Source organism: Crinia signifera, chromosome 2, assembly GCF_055691185.1.
Source record: "Crinia signifera chromosome 2, ASM5569118v1, whole genome shotgun sequence".
NCBI lineage: Eukaryota > Metazoa > Chordata > Amphibia > Anura > Myobatrachidae > Crinia > Crinia signifera.
In genome coordinates, this window is record NC_139218.1 from 242,348,936 (window position 1) to 242,375,790 (window position 26,855).

The 26,855-nt window shown below is 44.1% G+C and overlaps 1 protein-coding gene across 2 annotated transcripts in view; it reads right to left on the reverse strand.

Moving 5' to 3' along the window:
• Positions 1–26,855, reverse strand: part of CLIP2 (CAP-Gly domain containing linker protein 2) — a 125,982-nt gene that overhangs the window by 44,090 nt on the left and 55,037 nt on the right. For both annotated transcript variants that reach the window (XM_083174114.1, XM_083174113.1), the window contains exons 3-7: positions 21,988–22,526; positions 11,983–12,107; positions 7,489–7,702; positions 5,791–5,988; positions 1,538–1,641 (exon numbers count right to left, since the gene is read on the reverse strand). In XM_083174114.1, the coding sequence (XP_083030240.1) occupies positions 1,538–1,641; positions 5,791–5,988; positions 7,489–7,702; positions 11,983–12,107; positions 21,988–22,526 (1,180 nt within the window). The remainder of the gene's footprint in view (positions 1–1,537; positions 1,642–5,790; positions 5,989–7,488; positions 7,703–11,982; positions 12,108–21,987; positions 22,527–26,855) is intronic.

Here is a 26,855-nt window from a genome sequence, read left to right on the forward strand (position 1 = left end):
TTCCATGTTCCTCATTAATCCACTTATGTGCTATTATTAATACCTCTTGCTTAACAAATGTCATAGCATATTACTGTCTATTTATTATATAAAATATCCCAACAAGGGTAAGAATAGTGATACTAGATTACTTCAATAATATCTCAACAAGGGTAAGAATAGTCATCAATAATTGTCATTTGTGTTACCCTGGAGGAATGGCTACGCAGAATAACATGACATACTATGAAGTAACACATATACCTTTGAGAATGGTCTTATGAAATCATCTTGGATGTATGGCATAAATATGATAACAAATAAAAAAAAAATAGGGCTAGATTAAGTAAAGCAAAAAAGCAAGTCATTTTGTGTCTGGAACACACCATGTTGCCATGCAAGGTAAGCAATACATTTATATTGTTTCTGAGCAGTGTAAATGCTAGGGATGTGCAGATCTGGAATTACCCGGCTCTCAAAATGGGATCCTATGGGCTTTCAGCTGTCACATGTTTTGGCTCCACAACATGTGACAGTCGGATAGCCAATAAGATCTCGTTTTGAGATCTGGGTAAATCCAGATCTGCACATCCCTAGTAAATACTGTCTGCTTCTGCATGTTGACCTCAAATATTAGACACCTTTTATTCTTACACTGCAATTTGGATTTCTGTTTGAACACAACCCACCTAAATCTAAATCTCTCTGCACATGTTACATCTTCCCCATCGGCAGAGCAACATGGCTTTGCCCAGTTACTTGCTTTTTTTTTTGTCATTTTTTGCTAATCTGAATCAAGCACTTGATTTATTAACAGTTTCTTATATAGCGCATACATATTCCGCAGCGCTTTACAGAGTATAGTTGCACATTCACATCAGTCCCTGCCCCAGTGGAGCTTACAATCTATATTCCCTACCACATGTACACACACACACAGACATTTTAGGGTTAATTTTTGTTGGAAGCCAATTGACCTACCAGTTTATTTTTGGATTTGGGAGGAAACCCACGCAAACACGGGGAGACTATACAAACTCTGCACAGTTAGGGCCATGATGCGCTAGTATTGTAATGGGAATGATCATTCCTGACATCATATAATACACGCCAATTGTCACACCAACCATTATAGTAATAGTGACCTCAACGTTGGTTTAATTGTTTTTTTTGGGGGGGGGGGGGGGGCGGCGGCAATTTTCACACTTCCGCAAACAATGAGAGCACTACAAAACATACAGTACGTCTGTATACTAATGATGGGCTTATAGCAAATGCTCTGTATACAGTATTAATGGACATATATTCTATCAGTTTACCCAGAGAGAATTTAACATATTCCAGACCTATTGACTTCCTCCTTTTTATAATGAAGCGTGCAGTATGTCTGGCAAATATACTATACAGTAATTGCATTTCCCCACTAACGAACTCTAACTTGCAATATGAAGGTTCTAAGTAACAAATACAATGCCTAAGCTATCTCTGATCCATATGAGGCAACGTTTATATGACAATATTTCATCCCTATTACAAAATAAAAGTCTGTATTTTTAACCTTCGTTCCTCTTCTAGTTGATTGAGCAGCTCAGTTTTCTCTTTCTGTGTGGTTTCCACCATGGCCCGAGCCCTCTGGAGATTCCCATCTGCCTCTGCAATATACTGTTATAAGAATACAGACATCACGTTGCTGCAGAGAAGGCCTATACAAGTACATCGCAGTACATTCAGCAAATTGCTGGAAAATTAGAGGAACACAATTGCAAATGAAACACATTTTCACCCTGATTTTTGCATATGAATGGTGCTCACAAATTTGACATGAGTTGTAACATATAATGGACGGGATTCTCTAATATCCGCATTCCCCATCCGCCGCACATCGCCGGCTACTGCTGACATAATTATTGCATAGGCGCTAACATATGTGCTAATTATGGCAAAGGACAGCTCTTGCGTTAAGAGCTGACCTTTGCGGTGAGCCAGTCATGTACTGCAGGTGAGGGAGGGGGGAGCCGCCGGGACCTGCAGTACATGACTGGCTTACACTGTGCTGCTGCGGGCGGGCTCTCCTCCTCCTCCTCCCTACACCCGGAGGAGGATTTTCAGAGCAGGGAGGAGGAGGTCACAGGTCTGGGCAGCAGAACGGTGTGCTGCCGGAGACAGGTGAGGGGGGGTCAGGGGGGTTCCGTTCGGGGTGGCGGTGGGTCGCGGTAGAAGCCCATAGACTTCTATGGGGCATCGCCAGCTTTTGCTAGTGATGCCCCCCGTCATGGTAACCCAGCGGGGGGGGGGGGGGGGGGGACACACGACTTTAGAGCATCCCACAATGTGGTAAAAACCATGTTATCTGGGTTTTTACCATATTTTTAGTTTAGAGAATCCAATATAAGTGGCATAATAACATTTTATAGCAGAAAAATGAAACAATAAATAAAATACAATATACACAGGTGCAGATGTACAAAGCCCTGGAGAGTGATAAAGTGGAGAGATAAACTAGCAACCAATTAGCTCCTGACATTTTTGAAGCACAGAGCCTGATTCAGACCTGATCGTTGCTCTGGGAATTTGCAGAGGTCTGCGATCAGACTGTCCTGACAGAGTGGAATCCCGCCCTGTGCAAGTCTGCGAATGACCTGCTGATAGATTGCAAATCCATTCGCAACTCACTCACATCGAATGATTTCCCCGGTCTGTGCAATTGTGTGTAAAGCTGACCTTTCCATAAGTTTGTGACAGAGACAGGCTGATTGAGGCGGGAGCTGATGTCACACTCCCTCCCTGAAAATGCATGGGTATGCCTGGGTTTTTCCGGACACTACCAGAAAATGGACGGTCACCACTAACAAATGGTGACTTCCTGTCAAACTGTAGGCGGATTGCGAAAAAAAAAGTGCTGATTTTTGTCACTGTTTGGTGTTGCGCATGCACGCTGCGACCAGGGCCGGGGGCGGCACATGTTTAGGGCGGCAGCCAGCATTGCCATTTTTACAGAGGGGGACGAGCTATGCAGCTGCACGGAGCACCGCACAGCTCATCCCACAGCAGCAACATCCTGCCGGGGTACAGCATCTCAGTGTCAGCGGGCTGAGGTGCTGCTTGCTCCCGGACCAAGAGCTGCGCCGGATCCCGGGCTGCTGCAGACAGGAGAGGAGCTGGCGGCAGCCTGACTGATATGTCCAGGGAGCGGAAGCTGGACAAGTCAGAGCTCGCTGGCGGCACCATGCGCGGCACAATGGCTGCTGTACACGCACCTTGACAGGCTGAGGGAGGATGGATGACAGCGAGAGTGTGTGCTAGCCGCAACCCTTCTCCTGCATGCACGTACACTCCCGCTGTCATCCGCTCCCCAAGTGTCCACCTGTGCGCACTATGGACTACAGCTCCCTCCCTCAGCCTGTCAGGGACGGGTGCGTGATCCGGCTCCAACTCTCACCGCTATTGCCGCTGATTCTGCTGCTGCCACCCGGGTGTCGAGACTCAGCCCTGTCCCTGCCCGCCCGTGACTGCTGCGGAGGAGGAGCGCGGTGTCCTGGCTGCCGGTGCCTGAACAAGAGTAGATAACTTATCCATTGAGCAGCCTTCTTGATCTCCCTCCCTCCACTGTGACCTATTTTAAAAATCCCAAAGGGGTCCTCCCTCCGGCTCCAGGGGGCGGCCAAAAATTTGGTGCCTAGGGGCGGCCTGACCCCTAAATCCGGCCCTGCCTGCGACCCAGACTCATGTGCAATTGTTCAATAATCAATCAGATTGCGAATTCACACAACAGCAATCAGGTCTGGATAACCCCCATAGCATCTGTCAACTTTATATCCATCCATGGATCTCTCCCCCAATATGAAATAGCCCATATAGTAGATTCTACCTGACTGCAGAATTTGTGCTTGATTTGTTCATGCAATACACAGCGCTTTTAATAGAAATGTTTATGGCTTGCAGTCTGACATTTACCACCTCTTATTTCAATCATTGTGTAACTAAATGTAAAATAAATACAGTAAGATTAAGTCAAAAGAATCTGCTCTTTATTAATGGCTACTAAGGTGCAAGTATCGATATCCGATTTTCCATTCACGTGTAAACTACAGTAAGGGGTCATTCTGGTTGACTCGCAAAGCTGCGAATTTCACAGCTTAGCAAGTCAACTAAATGCCGCCGTACGATTTTCCCTGTACGCATGCGAATGCATGTTTTGCATAACCCCACCGGCCATCGAATGATTTCTAAAGCGCTTGCAAATCTAAGTCACTCTCTGGTGACTCAGATTTGCGGCGCCCTTGTACGGGAATCAGCTGCCGGACCCCGGCACCCGCATCACGGCCAAATTACCATGGGAACGCCCAACCTTTTCATGGGAACATCTATAAAAATGCTGGGCGTTCCCATGGGCACAAAGATTGCCCGCCGCCCCATGCCTGCACTGCTCCGTGCTACGGGGCCAGCGACTATACAAGTCTACGCATCCATTCACAAATGGAGCCTGCACATGCGCATAACTGCTTATACGCATGCAAAATAGCTCAACATCACTCCCCCGTGCGAACGCGCAGGGGAACGATTAAACCAGAATGACCTCCATATGGTATCCAGATGGCTGACAGACAATGTCTAGGTTGACAGTCTATAGATTGAACTAAAAGGTTGATATTTACAAGCCCAACATTGAAAATGTAGACACATGAGAAGGCTGATACAATTTTTTTATACATTTTCATACTTTACCTTCCATGTGGACTCTGAATGGGATGAGTAGCACGGCGAGGGAATGGGGATCCATGTGATGACATTGACACCAAAACAACATGAAAGACGGGTACTTGTGTAGTTTCACGGCGCCAGCATGGCGCCGTGCGTCTGAGTCCCCTTGCGGGGCTCGCTTCACTCGCCCACGCTGCGGGCTCGGTGTCTCGCTACGCCCACCACGCTATCTAAAATCAACTCCATGCCAACATGGATAGTGGGGGTATGAACTATCCATGTTGGCATGGAGTTAAGTTAGTTTATTTTAGATAGTTTGCCGAGCGTACAAACCGGAAGTAGCACGGCGCCATGCTGGCGCCGTGAAACTACACAAGTACGTATGTTGACCTGTTCATATGTCAACCTTTTCCATGTTGACCTTTTGCTGTCGACCTAGACATTGTCTGTGAGCTATACCACATGAAACATATATCTGTCTCTCTATAACAGCACAATTGCTGCATAACCACCCCGGAATTTATATTTAAACTGACTTCAATTGTGCTGTACTTAGGAATGTCACCTAGTCAAGGAGAGCTTACATTTTGGTTTGCATTATTGCTTAAAACTAAATCAGGGTATATAAATACCATCTATCTTAATAGCCTGAGGGCCGTATTCAATGAGGCCGGCGAGGGGGGGTTAAATCAATGAAAACAAGCGACCGTCGCTGTTTAACCCCTGCACCGGCCGCTCACCGTATTCAACATTCCGGGGGAATCTTTTCTGTCAGAGGACAAGGAAGATTCCCCCAAATGGTAAGGTTCAAGGCTAATGCATGGAGCCCGCAGCATTTAGCCACAACCCTGGCTGTTTTGGCGGCCACACGCGCCATTTCCCCGTAGCTACAAAAACCCAGTGATGTGGAAACGGCGTGTGCAGGTGCACAGCTGGATACTGACCGTGCGAGCGGTAACAAAGACCAGTCAGCACTGCTCGTTATCACAGTTAGCAAAAAGCATTGAATACTGCCCTACATGTAGCAATGCTTCTCAAACACAGGTCCTATGCTCCCCGCTATGTAGTGTTGAAGAGGTCACATCAGTGATCAGGGGTGCTGCTACATACCTTGTCATGTTGGGTTTTCAAATGTGTCAGCTCCTTTTCCACTTCGCAGATATGGCTGGTGGCTTTCGCTACCTCAGCTCTCTCCAGGTCTCTCTCAGCCAGCAGCTGCTCAATGTGTTGCTGCTTCTCCTTTAGCGCCTCTTGTAGGGCAGTTGTACCGGAGATTTTTCGTGCATAACGTGAAGATGTTTCAGTAAGCTAAGGATAAAGCAACAGCATTCACTGACCTTTCACTTGCCGCACTTCTCCTCCTTCAAACACTTATTGGCGCTGATATCGCTTCTCCCCCACAACAACCTTTCTTACATCCCCCCCCCCCCCTCCAGTGTTTTTTACAATGCAAAACATATAATTGGTGTGGCCAGCCATGGACAAAACAGCCTACTCATTTACGATATGTGAGCCAGTAATATAAGACATACATTGCTATGTAAGAAGGGAAGTCAATATTGAGGTAACACCCACAGTCTGTAACAATGTCCTTTGAAGCAGTCACAAATATATTTATAAGGTTTCATGCTGTAATCTATGTTATCTATGTTATACGGGTGGATGAGGATTAATGGGCAGGGACCTGCTCCCTCTTTCTCTTCCGTAGCGCACTATATGGTGGGGATTCAATTGATGGTGGGAAATAAAAAAAAAAACATGGTGCAGTGTTTCCTTTAGCCGTAGGGTTGCTATTCAATTAGAGGACTGCAAATGTGACGTAGTGACATCTTTTTTTTTTTCTGGCAACTCCAGAGCAGATCGAATTTTTTACAATATTGTTAATTTTCACAACAATCTCTGGGACTCTGGGAAGTTTCCAATTAATCTAATAAGTCAGTAATTACTCACATTCAGAAAAGGTGTCTTCTACTCTAGCATTGGGATCTGGACTCCTACAAAAACCCTGAATATGTGAGTGTTGTGTGACTGTGTAAGTGTGTGTGTGTGTGTGTGTGTGTGTGTGAGACCCTTGGTCTATGTTTGACCCCCCAGTGTATGTGTGTGAACCCCTGGAAAGAGAATTGCATCTCACAGCAGCCACTAGCCTCCCAGCAACTCACTCCCCATTGTTACGATGTAGGGTGACCCACCAGAAGCTGTGGAGACCACCAGACCAGTGAGTACAATTGTTTTTTTTCTTCTTCCACGTGGGGTATTCAGAGTGGAAAACTCTGCAACCATTTTCAGAGAATTGGATACAGAGGGTATCGGGAGTGGAAATACACACGGTAATCCAAAATTATTATTTTTTTTTACCTACTAAACCTTAAATCTCCCCTATGTGTCACAAGTGCTTCACTACTTATCTTTGGTGGCCCTCTGTCTGCTTGCCCAAATGTTATAGGTATAAGATCACTGAATATTGAATTGGTTCCCACCCGAGACTCACCATGCTGCATGTTTCTGCTAACTTCTGCGAGTTGTTCTACGCTTTCCCCTGTCATCTGTCTTGTCCAGTCTTTGACCTTATTTAATGCATGGCGCTTATGCTACGTACTTACTGTATGGATGCCTTTGCATATGGTACTCTTGCTCTTATGCTATGTTATGTGAAATGTTTGTGCAGTATGTCTACCCTATATGGTGCTGCAGACACTATGTAGTGCCTTAGAAAGTAAAAGATATTAATACTAATAAGAACTATTTTTTATACAGCCCACAGTAAATAAATATCAGTGCTATAGTATAATGAGAACATGTTCTCACCAGTCCGCTCCTGCTGGGTCTTCCTCCTACAGACGATGCGACTGAGCTCACTGAGCTGATGGAGGAGCTGCTGGGACTGTGAGTCAGTGCGGACACGCCCATGGCCATCCTCTTGCTTTTCTTAGCTTTGGCTGGACTGGTGGATGGGAAACCAATGCGGATAACCTTATGAATGGGAGCAAAAAGCCCATATTTTGGTGGACACTGAAAATACCTGTGGTAGGAAGCAAACATAGATTAGCTGTAATAATTAGAATGAGACCAGTCATATCAGAGCAATTCTACTAATGATCTATGCCATTATTGTACAATTTGACTTTTTACATATGTCTTGGAGTATGTGTCTTATTTATGTAACGCCAGCATACACCGTGATCATCAACAATCACAGGCTACACTGAAGGAGAGTCACAGACTCAGGCCTGTCCAGGGGTTAATTGTGCTCCATTTACAAGAGTTTATATTTATTATTCCATGTCTGACAGCACACATCGGGGCTAGATGGAGACAGAAGCCTTACTCTAGGTCCAACATAGCTTGTAAGTGCAAATCTAGCAATAAACATACAGATTCTACTAGGAATGGGGGAAGGGGGGGGGGGTATGTTATTGGGGGTAATAATACTGTACTGAACAAAAAATTTGAAACAAAAATAGCAAAAATGATCTGGAGCACATCTCATCTAATGGCAGACGCAGCATATGTCTAGAGATACTCATCGGCGGCATCAGTGATCTGCTTATGTATAATAGGCAGAACACCTCAGTCACAGCATCAACTTCTGAGAACCCTATAATTGCTCAGAATGACCATCGGATTGTAGGCAGGGCTAGTACAACTGTGAGCGAATTTGCTGGGACATGCCCACGTTTGACAAGCCACCTCCTTATCTCCCATAAACACACACTAAAGGTGCATACACTCGGAAGTATACTGGAGCATTCATCGTGCAGACACACGGAACAAATTTATACACTTCACAAAAGATGCATGAAAAATCATAGACAAATCTTGATGATCGGTGGGTATGCGCATCGTTAACGATGCACTGAATGACTTGCACGATTGGTCATTACAATCGATCAGGAACGCCTACATCGTACCTCAAATCTTTCCGTGTGTAGGCACCTTTACTGTGTAAAAGATTCCAAACGGTATTGCGGATCGGTGGGGGGCGCGCGGGGCGGCGGGTGACGCGAAAGGAAGCCCATAGCATTCCATGGGGTTACGCCATATAGAACTGGTGTAACCCCCAGAAGTGAAGCCCCAGAGGTGGGGCTTTGCTGCACATGAAAATGCAGTAAAACCCCTGAAAACTGGGTTTTTACAGCATTTTTAGTTTGAAGAATCTCACCCACTGTACATTGTCTATGATTTTGTTGTACTTATGTTGTGTGCAGTTTTTATCTAGGACTCTGCAATAGTGTGGGCTACTGGGCTTGTGTTTGTCAGTGAACTTGGACAGCTTAATTAAGGATTACATGAGGGCAGGACACATTCCCATCCTGCTGTTGCATGGTAGTGAGTTTTCACAGTTTGGGAACAACACCAATCTCGTTATCACCGACACAACTGCCTCTCAGAATTTCAATCAGTACCACGCAGCCTCTACATGGCCTCTGATTATATTATACTCCTTAAATAAAAACACACTGAGAGAATAGAAACAGTATTATGCACAGGACTCATGGCCAAGACTGCTGAGCACAATCAAGGCAGCTGTTTTCTCCACATCTGTCCATTACAGCATTCAATTTCCATAGAGGAATTATGTACACTGACTATTATTGGCCATCTGCTCTAGACGCATCAAGACTCAACTACTGTAATGCTAAGGCATCTTTTGGTTATAGGCCTGTATAATTGAGGAACATTGGGTGAAGAATTCAAAATATCTATTAGAAATCAACAATTGGCCACTACCATTTTTCTGCTGCTCCTAAACATGGGGTCACCACTCTCCCACACATTATAAAAACAATTTATAATAAAAATTAATGTGTACCACAACTGGATAAAATCAATAAATCACAAACTAAAAATACAACTCTAAGGGCCAGATGTATCAAGCTTCAAAAGTGATTAAATGTAGAGTGATAAACAGCCAGCCAATCAGCTCCTACCTGTCATGTTACAGGTTGGATTTGAAAATTAACAGATGTGAGCTGATTGGCTGGTTGCTTATCACTAGAGACAGGATTATATGCATTTGCATATTTGCATATGCATTTGCATTTTTATCCCATTCTCACTGGTTATTGCATATTTTACCTAAAATCTAGTGATGGTGCATATTTTAGGCCCTTCCCCCTTTCCACCCACGAGTCACAGCACTGCTTTGCCCTGCTGCTGCTGGCAAGGTAGTGGTAGAGTGTGCAGGCTGGGGCAATATGTGCGCATTGTGGGGAACCTTGGATGTACAATATGTCTGACACTGCTCTAGGTGGCCAATCCATGTTGATAAAAGTCAGTCTGGGCGGATGACATTACAAAGCTCCTGAACCTTTGCCTGCCCCTGGCCTGGGACTTAACACCAAGAGGCAAACTTCTGCAGCAGAGGAGGTGGGCAGAAGGGTTGTGACATCACGCGGCACGGAGGAAATGCCGTGTCACAGTGAGTATGCGCCGCAGGGAGGAAGCCTTCCACTGCGCCGCCCTCACACGCTATGCATACATTTGATCCATCGGCGCTGGAGATGAGGGTCTGTGTAGTTGATGCAAGAAGAGCTTTGGACGTTGCAGTCTGCTGTAGCAGCCAGGAAGAAAAAAAATCCTGTGTATAGCGCTAGACATCTGCAAATGCTGTGGGACTATTTTTGAGGTTTATTTGCAACTAATTTTATGATTATTTTTAAATAAATAAGTTAAAAATTACTTTTTTTATTGTTTAATGTAGCATATTTTAACACTTTTCATGCATATTTTAAGTATTTTTCATGCATATTTGCATGCATATTTCAAGCTTTTTATGTTGCATATAATCCTGTCTCTACTTATCACTCTCCATTTTATCACTTTTTTAAGCTTGATACATCTGGCCCTAAATGCATAAGCCATAAAGTAAATTTATGAGCTGAAATTAGATAATATATTGATATGATAGCTGCAAGATAACAATAAACAAAATCTAATACTATTAAGGGACAGTAACATTTTGAAAAAGTATTGTTGATTATAATATTAATGCTCTGCATATCAAGAAAATCAAAGCAAGTCAATTGGCTGAGATAAAATTTTCTGTCCTTTATTCTAAATCCAGACCTGAGGAATGTCATCTGACAAGTGTATGAAGTCAGGAAAGTCTTGGATGAGCCAGAAATCCAATGCAAACAACTAATGCATACAACTAATACACACAACTAATGCACACAAAGTATACACAACTAATGTACACAACTAACATAACAATGCATGGCCAAAAAGTTATTTTTTCATGGAGGTCTGTGGGCAGATGCATCAATCCTATGCAGTAACAATCTGTGTGCAGACACCTACTATGACACATGTACAGCTGTCAATTTATTACATTGGCGCATGTGTAGAATACTGAAATCCGTAAGATTCGTCGGAAACACTTTGCATTTCCACTAGCAGTCAACTCAGACCCATTCATTTTTGTGATTACTGTGATTTGTGCTATTAGAAATATATTTGATGCAGGCTGCCAATTAGATTTGAATTAAACTTGATTTTAGAGCATTTATTATTGTTTTTGTTATGTTTAACAGATGAATGGTTGCCTAAATGTTCAAGTTAACCACAAGTAAATGTCCTGATTATCCTAATAATTATAATGAGGCTTCATAGTGCTACTATCATAATTAACAATATGGCCAACTTGAATTGAATAAGACTCTCTACTAGCCTCCAAACTTTCATGCGTTCCCTGAAAACTCACCTCTTCAGGCAAGCCTATCATATTTAAGTTCCACACACATAACCCTCTGAGGCACTTATGTATTATATAGCTTCCCTTCAGGACATGCAGCTTGGTGGGACTGCCATGCTATTACTGGTGCCTGTCCTTGTGTTTCCCTCCTATGTCCCTATAGATTGTAAACTTGTAGCAGGGCTCTCCTACCTCCATGTTTGTCTGTTACCCAGTTTCTTTTATCACTGTCTACAGTTGTAAAGTGCAATGGAATCTGCTGTACCATATAAGAAACTGTAAATAAATAAATAAATAAATAAAATATATAATTACGCCATAATAGGGACTTAGCATTAAGACCCTGATTATAGTCTGTTCAGTTCGCATCTTATTTGCACCAAGGACCGATGTAAGCACTCTGTGCATGTGCATAATCACAAGTGCAGGGCTGCTGTGCGGACACGTTTACACAGGGAGGGGGCAGGATCGAGGTGCACAGGAGGCAGTCACGATGCTTAGCGAGTCAACCAGAATCACCCTCTAAGTCCAGGAGGGATAGTCTAGAGTGGAAGTCCAGAGCCATTTTAAAAAATACACACAAAACAGAAATAATGAATTCATACCTGGTACCAGCAACAGCTCCATCATTCTTGCCCAGGGGTTCATCCAGCTCAACTCCACACCATTCTCCTTTTGCAAAATCTGTCTCGCCAACATAGCGAACTACTCCCGTCTTTGTACCACCAACCTGCAAGGCAATACACATTCCACAATACAGTAAGTCAGTTGTAAATAGAAAATATTTCACAGTTAACATAACTACTTCAGATATGAAGACAAAATGCTGGGTCTCTGACAGTGGTTACCAAACTTGGTCCTCAAGGTCCCCCAACAGTGCATGTTTTCCAGGTTTCTTCACAGAATCACAAGTGAAATGATTAGCTCTAGTGTGCATTTTTTAAAATGTGTCAATGAGTAAAGAGTAAAACTGTGCACCTGCTGGGTGACCATGAAAACATGTACTGCTGGGGGTTCTTGAGGGCCAAGTTTGGAAACCACTGCTCTATATGAAAGTCTCCATTTATATGTGCTGAAAAGTTTGCCAACAAAAAAAAAAAAACAATGTGGTGAAAACATTCAAAGGTTAGATTTGGGGATTTGGAAACATACATGATCTGACATAAACTGATAAACATTCTGTGTACGGGAATAAGGGAAATACATCATGCATAACCTTACTCAATGGTGTAGCAACCATAGGAGCTGGAAATGCAGCTACTATAGGTTACATGTAGGGATGCCAATCCCGGGATCAGGATTGTCGGGATCCCGGGATCTCCGGCAATTTAGGCTGGGATTTCAATCCCGGGATTGGACCCTCCAATCCCGGGATTTGGGGATTGAAATGCGCATGCGCAATTAATCCCTTACTGCTGGGCAGCGCTGAGCAGCAGCGCTCGGTTTACACACTGCCCGGCTCACACAGTTCTGCCTGACCTGAATAAAGTGCTCCGTGTCTGCAGCAGGTCTCGGCTACCTCCATGGATGCTGGGTCATACTCTACACAGCAGGATCCCGTCCCCCACTCACAGTGCAGGCGACAGCAGCACTGTGCTATTACGGGGGAATCACACGCTGCTGCTGGATTCTGGGCACAGGTTTAATCTGTCTTTCCGGAACTCGGCAGGGAGGTGAGAGGTCGCCGCGGCCCTGGATCATGAAGTGGAGCAATGGAGCAGGTACTTTTGAAAGTGCCCTCTCCTCCTTGCAACTCGTCTGTGTGTTCCAGATGGTCTAAACTTTTAAACCACCCCAGGTAAGCTGTGCCTCTGGCTATGCTTTCTGCCAGTCCCCGCACACTCTGTATGCCCTCTCCCCGTCAGGCCAATCCCGGAATTTTCATTTTTATCAATCCCGAGAACCGGGATTGAAAAAATGGCACGGTGTTGGCCACCCTAGTTACATGTTTTATATTCAATTTAATCTCTCCCTGAGATCGATATAATGTTGTTGCTGTTAGCGGCTTCAAAATTATATTGATCTCTTAATGTGCCATTAATCGTTATAGCTTACTGTGCAAGGGCAATTGAAAAGAAAAAAAAAACGAAGCATTGGCCCTTATTCTAGTTGAATCGGTCAGATGCGTATTTTCGGACAGGAACCGAGTGTTCTTAGCCCCGCCTTCTGTACGGATCGCTCACACCGTCCGAATGCGTTAAGACGCCGAGCGAACGGACAGCGAGTGGATGTTTCATGTGAACACCTCCTCCATCTGTGGGAACCTCCCCCATCATTCGATAGTCGCCGACCATTGAATGCTGGACCGAGTGGTCAGGCAGCACCTAGTGCTCCAGACCACTCGGGCATTTCTCCGTGCAAAAGCAGGGATATGGGTGGGCAGCTGACATCCGGCAATGTCATATGTCCACCCCCCACATGTGCGTCACGGGCGCATTACCATACGTACGCCCAGCGTTTTCATGGGAAAGCCCATGAAACGCGTGGCGTACGCATATGGTAATGAGCCCAAACAGCCCTTCATGCCCCTCTCCACCCCCTGTTCGGATTGTTCCAACCGATCGTTTTCTTGATCGTTTACAGAATTCACGCCATATTCAGACATGTGCGGCGTTCGCACATGCGCTGATACGCCTCTGCACATGCGCAAACACCAACCATCAGCCATCTGTTCACATTTGGAGCCATCCAACTCAATCAGAATAAGGGCCAATGGAACAGGAGATGTTGGTCACATGACAAGGTATGCACAGAAAAGCAAGAAATGGCCCCAATGTTTACACATAAACCCTATAAGAAGATTATATACAGAAAAATCCAAGCCTAGACGTCGGGCCAATGACTGTCGGGATCCCGACTGTCGGACCCCTGTACCACATCCATTTAAAAGCTGGACATCACTGTCTATTCGACATTACCTATTGAGAATAAGGCAGATTTTATTTATGTGATAAGCATACATACAGTAGTGAGTAAAAAAAATCATATTGATTGCTAAGTGCTAATATTACAAAGTTTTATGGGATTCAATCATTTGAATACTCTGCATAGAGTGTCTATGTTAGTAATACCCCTTTTACACCGCCGAAAAATCCGGGTCAGCGGCGGGTCAGACCCGGATCTTCGGCGGTGTAAATCCCTAACGCCATGTCCCTTTACACGGGACTTCTACCCAGGTCCTGACCTGGGTAGAACACGGCTAGGACCTGGGTAGAGGGCGGTGTAAATGGGAATGCCAGGTCGGATGACCCGGCTCCCATTTACATGAATGGGAAACGTCCACCCTGCGGACCGCAGCGTCCGCAGGTTGGACGGATTGTCAGTCTGACACTGACAGCCGGCGCTGCTGTCTGCTATACTCTGCAGACAGCAGCGGAGGCGGGGGAGAGAGGTGAACGAATGCCTGTGTGCGGCATCCATTCACCTCCTGTCCAATGGCGGGGGGGTGCGCGCGGGGACTGGGGGCAGCCTAGCAGCTTACCTTAGTGCTGGGCTGCCCCCAGCAGCGTTCCGGGTACGGCGGAGTTGATCGGCGCTTGAAGATGACATTGCGCTGTAATCTTCAAGGGGCGGGAGGGGGGTGCGGGCCTGTCCGGTGTAAATGCCCCTAAACGCTTGGTCGCACCCGGCTTCAACCAGGGTCCAAAAAGCCGGGTGCGACCCGGCGTTTTGGTCTAAAAGGGGTATTAGTAACTCAGGGGCAGATTTATTAAGCTTGGAGAAGAAATAAACTGGAGATAAAGTGGAGATAAGGTAAAAGGAGATAAAGCACAGCCAATCAGCTGTGTTTGAAAAAGACAGTTGGGAGTTGATTGGCTGGTGCTTTATCTCCTTTTACCTATTCTCCAGTTTATCTCCAGTTTATCTCTTCTCCAAACTTAATAAATCTGCCCCTCAGTCAGGGCTGGATTAAGGGCCTAATGGGCATGGAAAGGGCCTATTATGAGTAGTGGAGGAGGTGAGGCATGTAGAACCCATACACTATAAGCCTTAATGTCTCCCTAAATATATAAAAGTACAAAAATTGCATAAATATTTAAAATAGAAATGCAACTTTTCTGCTGGTGTCTTTCTGGTGATCATCATGCTGTCATGGTGATGGGCCTATTGCTATGTGGAGGCCATTCTTAATCTGGTCCAGAACTCAGTCAGTGCCCTGTGGTTGATACTACAGCATTGATTGCCATTAATGTGACGGTATACCGTATTCAAATCCTTAAGATTCCTGGTTATGGTGTAAGGTTTACAGCTCTTGCTAATTATTGGTAGCCACATATTATACAATGTAAGTATGAAATGGAAACATTTGAAGTTCTGTATTTTACAACAGCATCGTCCCCTGTTTTTATTGCATGTCTGTGTTACAAACAGTGAGGGAGCTGCTGCTCTCACACCACTCTGTGCCTCTGCACTTTCCAACCATTACTTACAGTAATTGAATCCCCACAATAAGCCATTTGTTTCTGGTTCCAGGGCCTGCATGTTCTACCCCCCTGATTAAATGTCTGGCCTTACTGGTTGCTTGTTGATATATTGTATTTCGGCTACTGCACCTTTATATCCTTTGGTTATACAGTTGTCTCCTTGTTTTCTATTTGATTTTTGTTGCTTTCCTCTCACTTTGATTCTCCTTGTACCCCTCTCCTTTTTTTGTGCGCAAAATCTTTACAAACTTTTATATTGGTGTTAGGAAAAAAAACACTATGTATCTATTGCCACAGATACATGCGTTATATACAGGGGTGTAACTACCATAAGTACAGTGAGTACGGCTGATATGGGGCCCACCTTCCCTGTCACAATTACATACTGTATGTTATATACAGGGGTGTAGCTACCATAGGTGCAGGGAATGCAGCTGCTCTGTGGCCCAGAGCTGAGAGGGGCCCACCTTCCCAATTCACAATTACATGTGTTATATATTACATATATTACAAACTTTTGCCTTGGGGCCTACAATATATCTAGGCATGTCCTAGGACATACTCATTGCAATGTGGTATAAAATGAACTGGATGACATACTGTTACTTTATTTGAACTGGGGCACTGTATTGTGGCACAATGTAAAGAGGAGGTACTATAGTGTGGCATAATGTGAATTAGGGACACTGTATGTCAGGCATGTCCAAACTATGGCCCTCCAGCTGTTGTGAAACTACAAGTCCCATCATGCCTTGACACAGTTTTACTATTAGGCAATGCTAAAACTATGGAAAAGCATGCTGGGATGTGTAGTTTCACAACAGCTGGAGGCCCACAGTTTGGACGTGCCTGCTGTATGTGATGATGTCAATTGGATATACTGTGTTGCATAATGTTTACTGGCAGCCCTACAATGTGACATAATGTAAGACAGGGGTTTACTGTAGTTCAAAAAATAAAATAGGGCACTATTATGGGGCATAACATTCACCAGCTCGCTACTAAGGCTCAGGCAATCATCTAGGACACTATTACATATAGGTTATAAAACTAACAAATGCTCCAGGTAGGTGTCTCTCTGTAAGCATTAGAACAGGTGCCCCTTCAAAATGTTGCTATGGGGCCTAAGTTCTTTCTATGCTCCTGATAGTGTGAATAAAGTTAGGTAGAGCCCTGCTTACAAGTGGGAGCTTTACACTATAGTTACAATTATAATGCAATTTAGAGGCAACTAAGCATAAGGGGTGAGATGTATCAAATGAAAAATGCGGTAAAACCCCGGTATTACCGCATTTTCCAATGTATCAAAAATGATACCGCACTAAAGGGTATCGCCACCTTTGGGTGGCGATACCCTATAGAAGCCTATGGGCTTCTTTTCGCCACCCGCCGACGCAAACCCGCCGATTCGCCGCCCCCCCCCCCCTCTGGCTTACCTTCCTGAAGGGTCCTCCTGGACCCCGGAAGGTAAGCCCTTCCGGGGAAGCAGCCGGACATCCTTCCAGCTGCAGGGGGGGAGGAGGAAGCGCCGGGGACAGCATGCATAGCTGTCCCCGGCGTGAGGGGAGAGCGTGGCGGCAGGGAGGTGACGGAGACCCCCCGCACACCAGTGTACAGGTATCGAGGGGGGCCTCCGTCACCGCACCGCGATGCCAGCCGCATATGTTAGTACATATGCGGCAGCATCGCGGCAGGGGGGGGGGGGCGCGAAGGGCGGCGATGTATTTTAATACATCCCGCCCATAGTGTTTTATTTTCGCTTTTACATACATAGATCGGAGTTCATGGATTAGTTTTTTTCTCATTTCCACATTGGCAATGATGATAAGTATCTAAATCTGGTTATTCATAGCACAGTAATCTTCTTGCCACATATTAGTAGCAATCGCTCTACTTCTGAGCTCTAAATTCCATTTACTAAACACAACTTATACAAGTACTTTTGTAACTTCCTTCTCACAACAACAAATATGTTCAGATTCTGGTTTTTACAACTTTTAACTCTGCAAAGGGTAAAAAACATCACTTCGGTGTCCTGTTCACTACAAACAAATAATTACCCCCATCCTTCCGTGCATTCATTTCAAACTTTACATTTTGCACAGGTATTCAATGTTTCCCAAAATTTCAGTTTCCGGAGATATTGGGAAATATCTGCAATTTTCTCTGAGAATAGGTGGAACTCCATGTATTTGATCTTTTACAGTTTTTTTTCCACATTTTCAGAAAAAAAAAAATCCAAAAATCTACATGGATCCGCAAATTCACAAATTTAGCAACCGTTTCCTCAAATGCAGATTCAGCTTTTCAAAGAGTTGAATCTGCATTGATGAGTCCCGGCCGGGATTAAATACTCAAGTCCAGATATTTACACAGAAATTTCGGAAAACACTGAATACCTCTAACATACTGTTAGGTAGGGATACCAAGGCATGATAAATCTCTCCTTCAATGTAGTTTTTTCCTCAATTTTTGCTCCGTGTGTATGCCCCTTAAGACCGTGTGGGAACAGGATCGGCCGCAAATGGCCCTAAAATACGACCTGAGAATACAGATAATTTACTATTCTCAGGATGGACCCTATGGGTAATTATGTATGTCGGGTGTGTATAAAAGTTTTCTTTTTGTATGTGTCAGTGTGATTTCTTGTTCTATTGGTTCTGTTGTAGAACTACAAGACCAAGGGGGCCCATTAATGCTCCGCATGCTGGGACTTATGGTTCATCAAGTCCTTGCATGCGGGGGAGGTTTGCTAGGACATGTAGTTCATTCTCTTTTTTACACTTTTACTGCCATCACCCTACCATCCACAGCCCAGGGAGGCCGGGGACAGCCCTTGGTTTCAGCCTGGGCCGGGGTTCCCTTGGAGGGGGGAATCCCTTTATGGGGGGGGGGGGGGGGTCCCCACTCCCCCAGGACCAGCCAGGGTGATCATGTTTTGGCCAGAGGACCTTATGTCAAAAGTGTCCTCGGGCTGTGGTATGACACTGGCCCCGTACTTTGGGAATCAGGACTGGGCCAAGAGCGTGGTGTTGGTTATAGAAATAAAATACAGGTTCTTTTTCCCCCTGAATATCTGCAACCAGGACCGAGGCTGGTAATTGTTGGGCAGGGCAACTCTACGCCGTTTAAAAAAAAAAATATATATTTATTTAATTCCCATATCTTTTACACAGAGATGCCTGCACAAATCTAAATAATCCGTGCAGGCTTCAGCCAAATACGCTATGAAAATGTGGTCTACTAAACAGTATGGGGTGTATTCAATGCCGTGGGCGAGCGGCGACAGCGAGCAGGGCTTCCTGCTCTCTCACCCTGTCAGTATTCAACTCACCCCCTTATACGCCAATTCCCCCTCGCTCCGTTTTTTGAGCGAGGGGGAATTGGCGTATGTGGCTCCAGAAACAGCGAGACTCGCGGCTAAATACAGCGGGTTTTCTGCATTAGCCGCGGATCTCGCAGTTTTGGGGAATTCTCGCCGTCCTGTGACGGCAAGGATTTCCACAGAACTTTGAATAGGGCGAGCGGCTGGCGAGGGGGTTAAACAGTGAGGATCACTGGTTTTCAGCAATCCTCGCTGTTTAACCCCCTCGCCGGCCGCATTGAATACTACCCTATGGGCCTTATTCTAGTTCACTCTTTCTGACAAATTCCTTCATAGATGGACAACATCATGTGCACTGCATGGGGGCAGCTGTAAAATGTGCAGAGAATTAGATTTGGGTGGAGTTATTTTGTTTCTGTGTAGGGTAAATACTGGCTGCTTTATTTTTACACTGCAATATAGATCTCACTTTGAAGTAAAACCCCACCCAAATCGAATTCTCTCTGCACAAGATACATCTACCCCACCTGCAGTGCACATGGTTTTGTCCATCTAAGAAGGATTTTGTAAGAAAGAGTGAACTAGAATAAGGCCCTCTGTCTCTGATAGTTCATGTGATACAGCACAGTAAGCCTAAAGTGCTGCATGAAGAAAAGATCTTGCCAGCACTGTAGCTACCATATACATACAGATAGTGGTAGATGCTCAAATTAGTTCAGTAATACCATTCAGGTGCATGCAAGGGAGGGGTTAGCACTGTAGCTAACATATTGAAGCTACTAAGTGGTAAAGCAGTTAAGTAATGGGTCCATTCCAAAGTAAATAAACATTTTCTTTTAATGTTCTTTACAGGAAGCAGAAAGAGCCAGGGATTACTTTCACAGAGGTCATTACCACAAGGAAAGTAGCAGAAATCCCTATTAAAGAGCCGCATTCCAGAAGCCAACGTGCTGCAGTAACAAAATATTGTGCTACTTCCAGTGAAAAGAACCATATGTTTTGGCAAATGTTATCTGCATGCAATATCCTACCAGAAAGTATGTGTGTTTACAGGTGGAATATCCCTTATCCAAAATGGATACCATTTTGGATAAGGGACCAGAAGAATTTTGGATAATGGATAATTCTGTATATCAGAATATTTTATATTTGAATGATGTATCTTGAGGTATCTTGCATTTATGTTGTATAACAACATGAAATACACACAAATATATATTATTTGTGCATAAAACAAGGTTTCAAACATGAAACAAAGTTTGTGTCCTAGCTCAATTCTGACTTTGAATGCCAAGCAATCATTTTCTTGAACATTTTCTTGAACATATTTTGTGCCAGTTACATATCATGTCCTCAGTAGTGCTGTTACAGATGTACCCAGTAGTGCTTTTAACAAAAATAAAAAAATAAAAATTTCCCTCACTTTCTGGAATGTATGGTTTTCGGAATAATTTGGATAACGGATATTTGGATAAGGGATACTCAACCTGTATCATTATTTAAGCATGTGCCACATTACACTTATTAGTGTATTCAAATAAAAAAAACAACCTAAAAGTATTCTTACCATTAAACTTATACACAGATATGCAAGTTTGCTGCACTGAGCAGCGTGGAACTGCATTAGATCTGAGATCGAAGCAGAAATAGACTTGCCTGCCATTTCTATTTTCCCTTTCGATCCCATTGCCACGGGGCTGCACATCAGGATCGAATCTGAATCTAATGCAGATTAAACACTGTTCGATTTAAATTTGATTTGAATTGAATTGAAAAATGTGTCAAAATGTAAGTGTGTGTACACGCCATGAGTTAGTTTTAGTAGGAGTCAATCTGTATGGTCAGTGTGAACCAGGGGTTAAAGGGAGGGGGATCAGGGTGGAACTGAGTTCCACCACCTCTAATGGTCAGGTGGAACTAGTTCAACCTCCACATTGGCCCTGAACAGTAATAAAAAAAAAAAAGCATTATAGTTTTCAGGCGGTGCCAAACACACTACCACTGGCCCTTGCACTGCCTAATGGTAGGATGGGAGGGGGGTAATTAGGTGACAGATGGAAATGAGTTCCCCCACCTCTCCAGGACCACTTTCCGCCCTGGTGTGAACTGATACTGCTTCTCCACATGTATGACTAGAGCGGTGTGTGTCCTACTCTGGTGCAGTTATCTACAAGATAGCAATGTGTGAGGCAATGTATGAATGGTTAGTAGCACTGATCGTTCTGACACCTGCAGCTATTGATTTAGACAGCTGCCATTGGTGAGTCTGACACTCGCCTAAGTGTTTGTACAATGAGGGGTGGGAAGGGGGCAGGCAGGGGGAGGAAGGAGGGGAACACCCAGTGTTTTGTAGGTGTGCACATAGAAAAGCTGGCCGTTCCCGTGCGAAAACAGGTGTGTCGATTCCTGCTTGGGGTGTCCGCCCCAGAATTTGACAATCTCTAGGGAAGGATAAAAGTCGGTCTAGACTGTCTTTATCTACATACAGTATAAAACTCATTCTATGGTGAGCGACCATCAAATGCGGACGCATAGGAGTGGATGTTAGCGTACACATCCACTCGCATGCTACTGCCGGGTGGCGTTTACCGGTTGGCTAGGCTGCAAACAGGTCTGACTAAGGCCCACAGTTTGGGAACCACTGCATTAGTGCAGTAAGAAAGGCAGAAAGCTCACCAGGGGGGCACTCTTAAGAGGCGAGTCTTTCGCCTTCCTACATGTACTAGTTTTCAAAAATGTATCAAAGTTCTGCACAAAATATCAAAACTGTATTTAATTATCAACTCTGAGCAATAACAACATCAAATAATTCAATTTATTTTAATAACTGATGCATTTTAAATAATGGGAAAAGGACTCACCAGGACACGATCCCCAATGCGCAAATCCTTGTCACCCTTTTTCACTGATCCACTGTCTGAAAGGTTTGACCCTGACTCATTCCCGGTTTTGATGGTGCTGTTTAGCACACTCTCCCGCAGTGGTACAATCCGAGTGTTTAGTGGTGGTGTGGCAGTTCCAGAGTGCAATGACAGGTTTTGTGTTGTCAATGATTCCACTGAGTGAGAATCACTTCCTGTACCATCCGGAACAAGCTGCCGAGTTAGTTTAGATGGCCTTGTAAATATTCCTTGTAGTGCTTGACATTCAAAATAGCGCACTCCACCGACAGAGCCATCATTTTTCCCCACTGGGTCATCTAAAACAACACCTGCCCACTGGCCTGGAGCAAACTGTGTTTCTCCCAGATACTGTACTACTCCAGGCTTCACTCCATTTACCCACACACGTTCCCCAACCACAAAGTCTCCCAGGAACTCATCGCCCACTTCAGTGAACTTTGAACCTGATTTCTCAGCGCCAATTGAAGAAGTAGAATTTTGTTTGTGCAAAGGGGAACCTATAAAAAAAAGAAATGAAAATGGAGTAAGTTAAAGTATTTTACTCATGTCCAGACAAACAATATATTAGCAATTATTTATTATGGCTCCTTCCACGCACTTTACATTGTTTGATTATTCTATATATAGCAATCACTTAATCACACGTATAATAATTAGAATGAGTGAATGGCTACAATAAATCATTAGTGACAATTGCTATAGAACCCACACCATTCCTCACTGTTGGTATACAGAATGATAACATCTGACATATTACAAGTGTAAATTTTAACAATAAAACTGAGTTTTTAGAAAACGGTATTACATACAGGGCTGGATTACGGTCTGCAGGGACCCTGGTCAACAAAATTGCAGTGCCCCCCCCACGGAGGCAGGTGGTACCTGGGCAGCAGGGATCCAGGTAGCGGGGATGCGGGCAGTCAGCGGCGGGGTCCCTGTGGCAGGTGGGAAGTCAGCGGCAGTGTCCCTGTGGCGGATGGGAACTAGTAGCGGTACTAGTACCGCGTTTCCCGACCCGCTGCCTGACACTCACCCGCCACCAGCACAGCAGTACCGATGTGGGAGACCCTTGTCACCCCATGCTTAATCCGACCCTGATTACATACATTTATTTTACTCTTTCTATAGTTCTATTACTTTTTGTTGTAGCAAAAAAGCACACACACAAAAAAAAAAAAAAAAACAGGTAATTCAGATTCTCTGTAGTAAAGTGTTGTTTTAAAAGGCACATGCAGGGTTTGGTTTAGGTGAGTTTGATGATGTGGGAGAATTAATTTAGAACCTGTAACTTTGTTCAAGCAAAAGTCTACATTTTATAGTATATATATTATGTCTGCACAAGTAACACCTGCCTCACCTGCAGTGCACATGGTTTTGTCCATCTAAGAAATATTTTGTCAGAAAGAGTGAACTAGAATAAGGGCCTAAGTTCCTGCTGGAGCCTACTGAAAAATAGCCCTGGTTATATATATATATACTACACTTCTACCAATGTTTTTGTTAAAATAAGAACTGAATGAGTATGCAGTGACACAGTTTATAAAATATAATTTGGTTGGTTTCTCAACAGGGGGAAGGGTGATTGGTATGTATTGCGCTGCTGAACCCAATTTATTGTATATATACTCTAAAATAGAGGGAATGACCAACGTGCAGTGAATGACACGGACACACTGCTTAAAAAAGTATAAATTTAATATATTATATCAAATAATACATAAAACATTAAGGGAAATAATCAGGAACACAAAATTACATATATAAGGAAAATAAAAAACACATTAAATATATGACACTCTATTAAAAAATCTTTCATAGGATAAATATATCGGCTGGGTGGTTGTAGCCTGATAAATAGTAGTCCTTAAATAGGGCTAGAAATGGACGTTTGTTAAATTGGAGGCACTCCGCTGTTAATAAGCCACATAAAGAATAATGAAATTTGTTAGATGGTTTTTATGCGTCTCAGAAATGCTGTTAGTAGGAATTGGTTGATATGAATAATAGAATAAATGTCCGATAAAAAGTTATTGTTTGGTAGGATGAAATGAATAAAGGTAACAGTCACTCTGGCGTATAAGTAGCACGCACTATAGCAAACAGATGGTTGATTTTGCGTATAGCAAGCAGTAGTTATGCAGCAGTGATGGTATGCAGTGATTGGAAACAGGGGGTTAATGGTTTTATCTCACCCACAGATAGCGCTTGCCAAGTCTGATGGTTGCTCCGTTCCCCGTAAGGAGGAAGATGTTAGTGGCCGGTAGTTGTCCTCTGTGGGTCGCCAGATGCACTGGCGCCGGCGGGTGGTGTTGCTCTCCTGAAAGGACGGAGCGTCCTAATGCTCAGACGGCGATACTGCTGCTGACGATGTTTGCGCTGTTCTTCCGTGTAGCGCTGAAAGGCTGTGTACACAGCGGGACAATGGGTGGCGGCGGGCGGCTCCAAACGTCTCAGTGGTATGAGAACTGAATGAGTATGCAGTGACACAGTTTATAAAATATAATTTGGTTGGTTTCTCAACAGGGCACCATGTACTATGAGTTCTCTCCATCCTTCCAAGTTTATCCTTCAGGTGCTCCAGTTGTTTGCACATATTGTAGGGGCTAATTCAGTTAGCCCTGCAGATTACTGAAGCAATCCAAAAAAATGGCTGGACTACGGCTGGCTAGGCCACGCAGCCAGGGGGGCTGTATAGAAAAGAGCTTGCACTTCACGATGCAAATGCAAATTTGGCATTTTGCATCGCTGGGTGTGATTAACATGCAGAACATACTTGTTCTGTGATGGGTGTCTCCAGGCCGTCTACCACTGTGAGTTGTAGTTTTGCAAATCCTCATAAAACTACAAATCAAAATGAATCATAACCCATAGATCCAAAACCAAAATGGTACATTAGGGGACTACTAGTGACTTGATGTGCCACCGTTCGCATACGTTTGCTTCCTCCATACGTTTGCTTCCTTGCATGGTATTGTTCATCAACTTAAATTGCACATGACAGTAAAATGGCCCTTATTCTGGTTCACTCGCAAAGGCAAATTCCTTGTCAAATGGACAAAACCAAATGCACTGCAGGTGGGGCAGATATAACATGTGCAGAGAGAATCAGATTTGGTTGGGGTTTTACTTCAACGTGAGATCTATATTGCAGTGTAGAAATAAAGCAGTCAGTATATTCCCTGCACAGAAACAAAATAACTCCACCCAAATCTAATTCTCTCTGCACAAGTTACATCTGCCCCACCTGGTGTGCACATGGTTTCGTCCATTTGAGAAGGAATTTGCTATTCATGCTGGACAGTGCACTGAGGAGCTGTTCCCATTGAGTATACCATTTACTGAAAGTAGGTAAGCTTTAACCAAAAAAAAATTGCTCTCAAATGTCATGATTTTTCCCCATGATATTATTTGGTCACAAGAATTCTACAGCTCAGAATGCATATTTTTCTAGAAGCCATTTGCGTGGTGGGAATAGATTCTTATGCCTAGTTTACTTTGGTTTGCACATGCAAGCCAGAACAGTAATTTTAATGGCTAGGCTTGAGAGTATGAGCCACCCAGAGATCCATCATATTTAGTGAGATCATTGGCTGATGCAAACAATGACAGATGGCTACTCTCACAAGTGAACTCAGTGGAGGGCTGGGTGAGGTCACAGGAAACTGACTTTATTTCAATCAAAGCTCAATCAAATCTAAGCTTAAACAGTGATTTGTTTGCATGCTACTACTGGAAGTATAGTTTACATCAATTGAAACAGTGGACTGGCCAGATCAACATGGTGGATTCTGCTGCCTTTTCTCTTCTAGAAATGTTAGTACTTATGGATGGGTGTTCTGTCTTTTTGCTTTTGACTCCTAAAAACTTATGCGGTGTGTGGATGTTATTTTGATAAAAAATTAAACTGTAGTAACTTTCAAGAGTTGTAACAGAAATATTCTATGCCAGCGGTTCTCAAATTGTGGGTCCTGTCCCCAAAGTAGGTCCCGTCCTTTTCAGCGTGGGGTCGCGACTCCATGTTGGATGAGTTTTGTAATCTCAGTCAGTGATTCAAGGAGTCTGAAATAGCTGTTGAATTGCCTGTTATTTTAGAGTCATGGGGTGAAATGTAATAGGATGAGAGAATCAGAAAGTGAGAGATTTGGTAAGAAATCACCAGATTTTTTAAAGCGGCAATCATTTACACTACAAAATCAAACTGGTTTTGCCGTGTAAATGAATGCCGCTTAAAAAAATTGTAGATTTCTTACCAAATCTCTCACTTTTTGGGGTGTATTCGAAGCAGCCGGCAAGGGGTTAAATGGTGGGGATTGACAAAAATATGCGATCCTCGCCATTTAACCCTCGCTGGCCGCTCACTGTATTTAGCGTTCCAGGGGAATCCTGGCTGGCTCATGGCTAATGCAGGGAGCCCGCTGCATTTACTGTAGTTTCTCTGTTTTAGCGGCCGCATACGCCATTTCCCCTCGCTCCAAAAACCTAGCATGGGGGAAATTAAGTGTGTGCAGGGGGTCAGTTGAATACTGACCCTGCGAGCTGTGACAGGGAGCAGACAGCACTGCTCCCTGTAGCAGATCGCAGAAAGCATTGAATACACCCCTCGCTGACCGCCGACTGACCTCTCACCTAATCACCTCCTCCCACTCCCGTGTCCAAGATTTCTCTCGCGCTGCCCCCCTGCACTGGAACAACCTCCGCCACCCATCAGGCTATCTGATTCCCTTACCTCCTTCAAGCATTCCCTCAAAACCCACTTTTTTCGACTAGCCTATCCCTCCTCCTAACCTCTTTTGATCCTCCTATCCTGCCTCCGTTCCCCTCCGTTC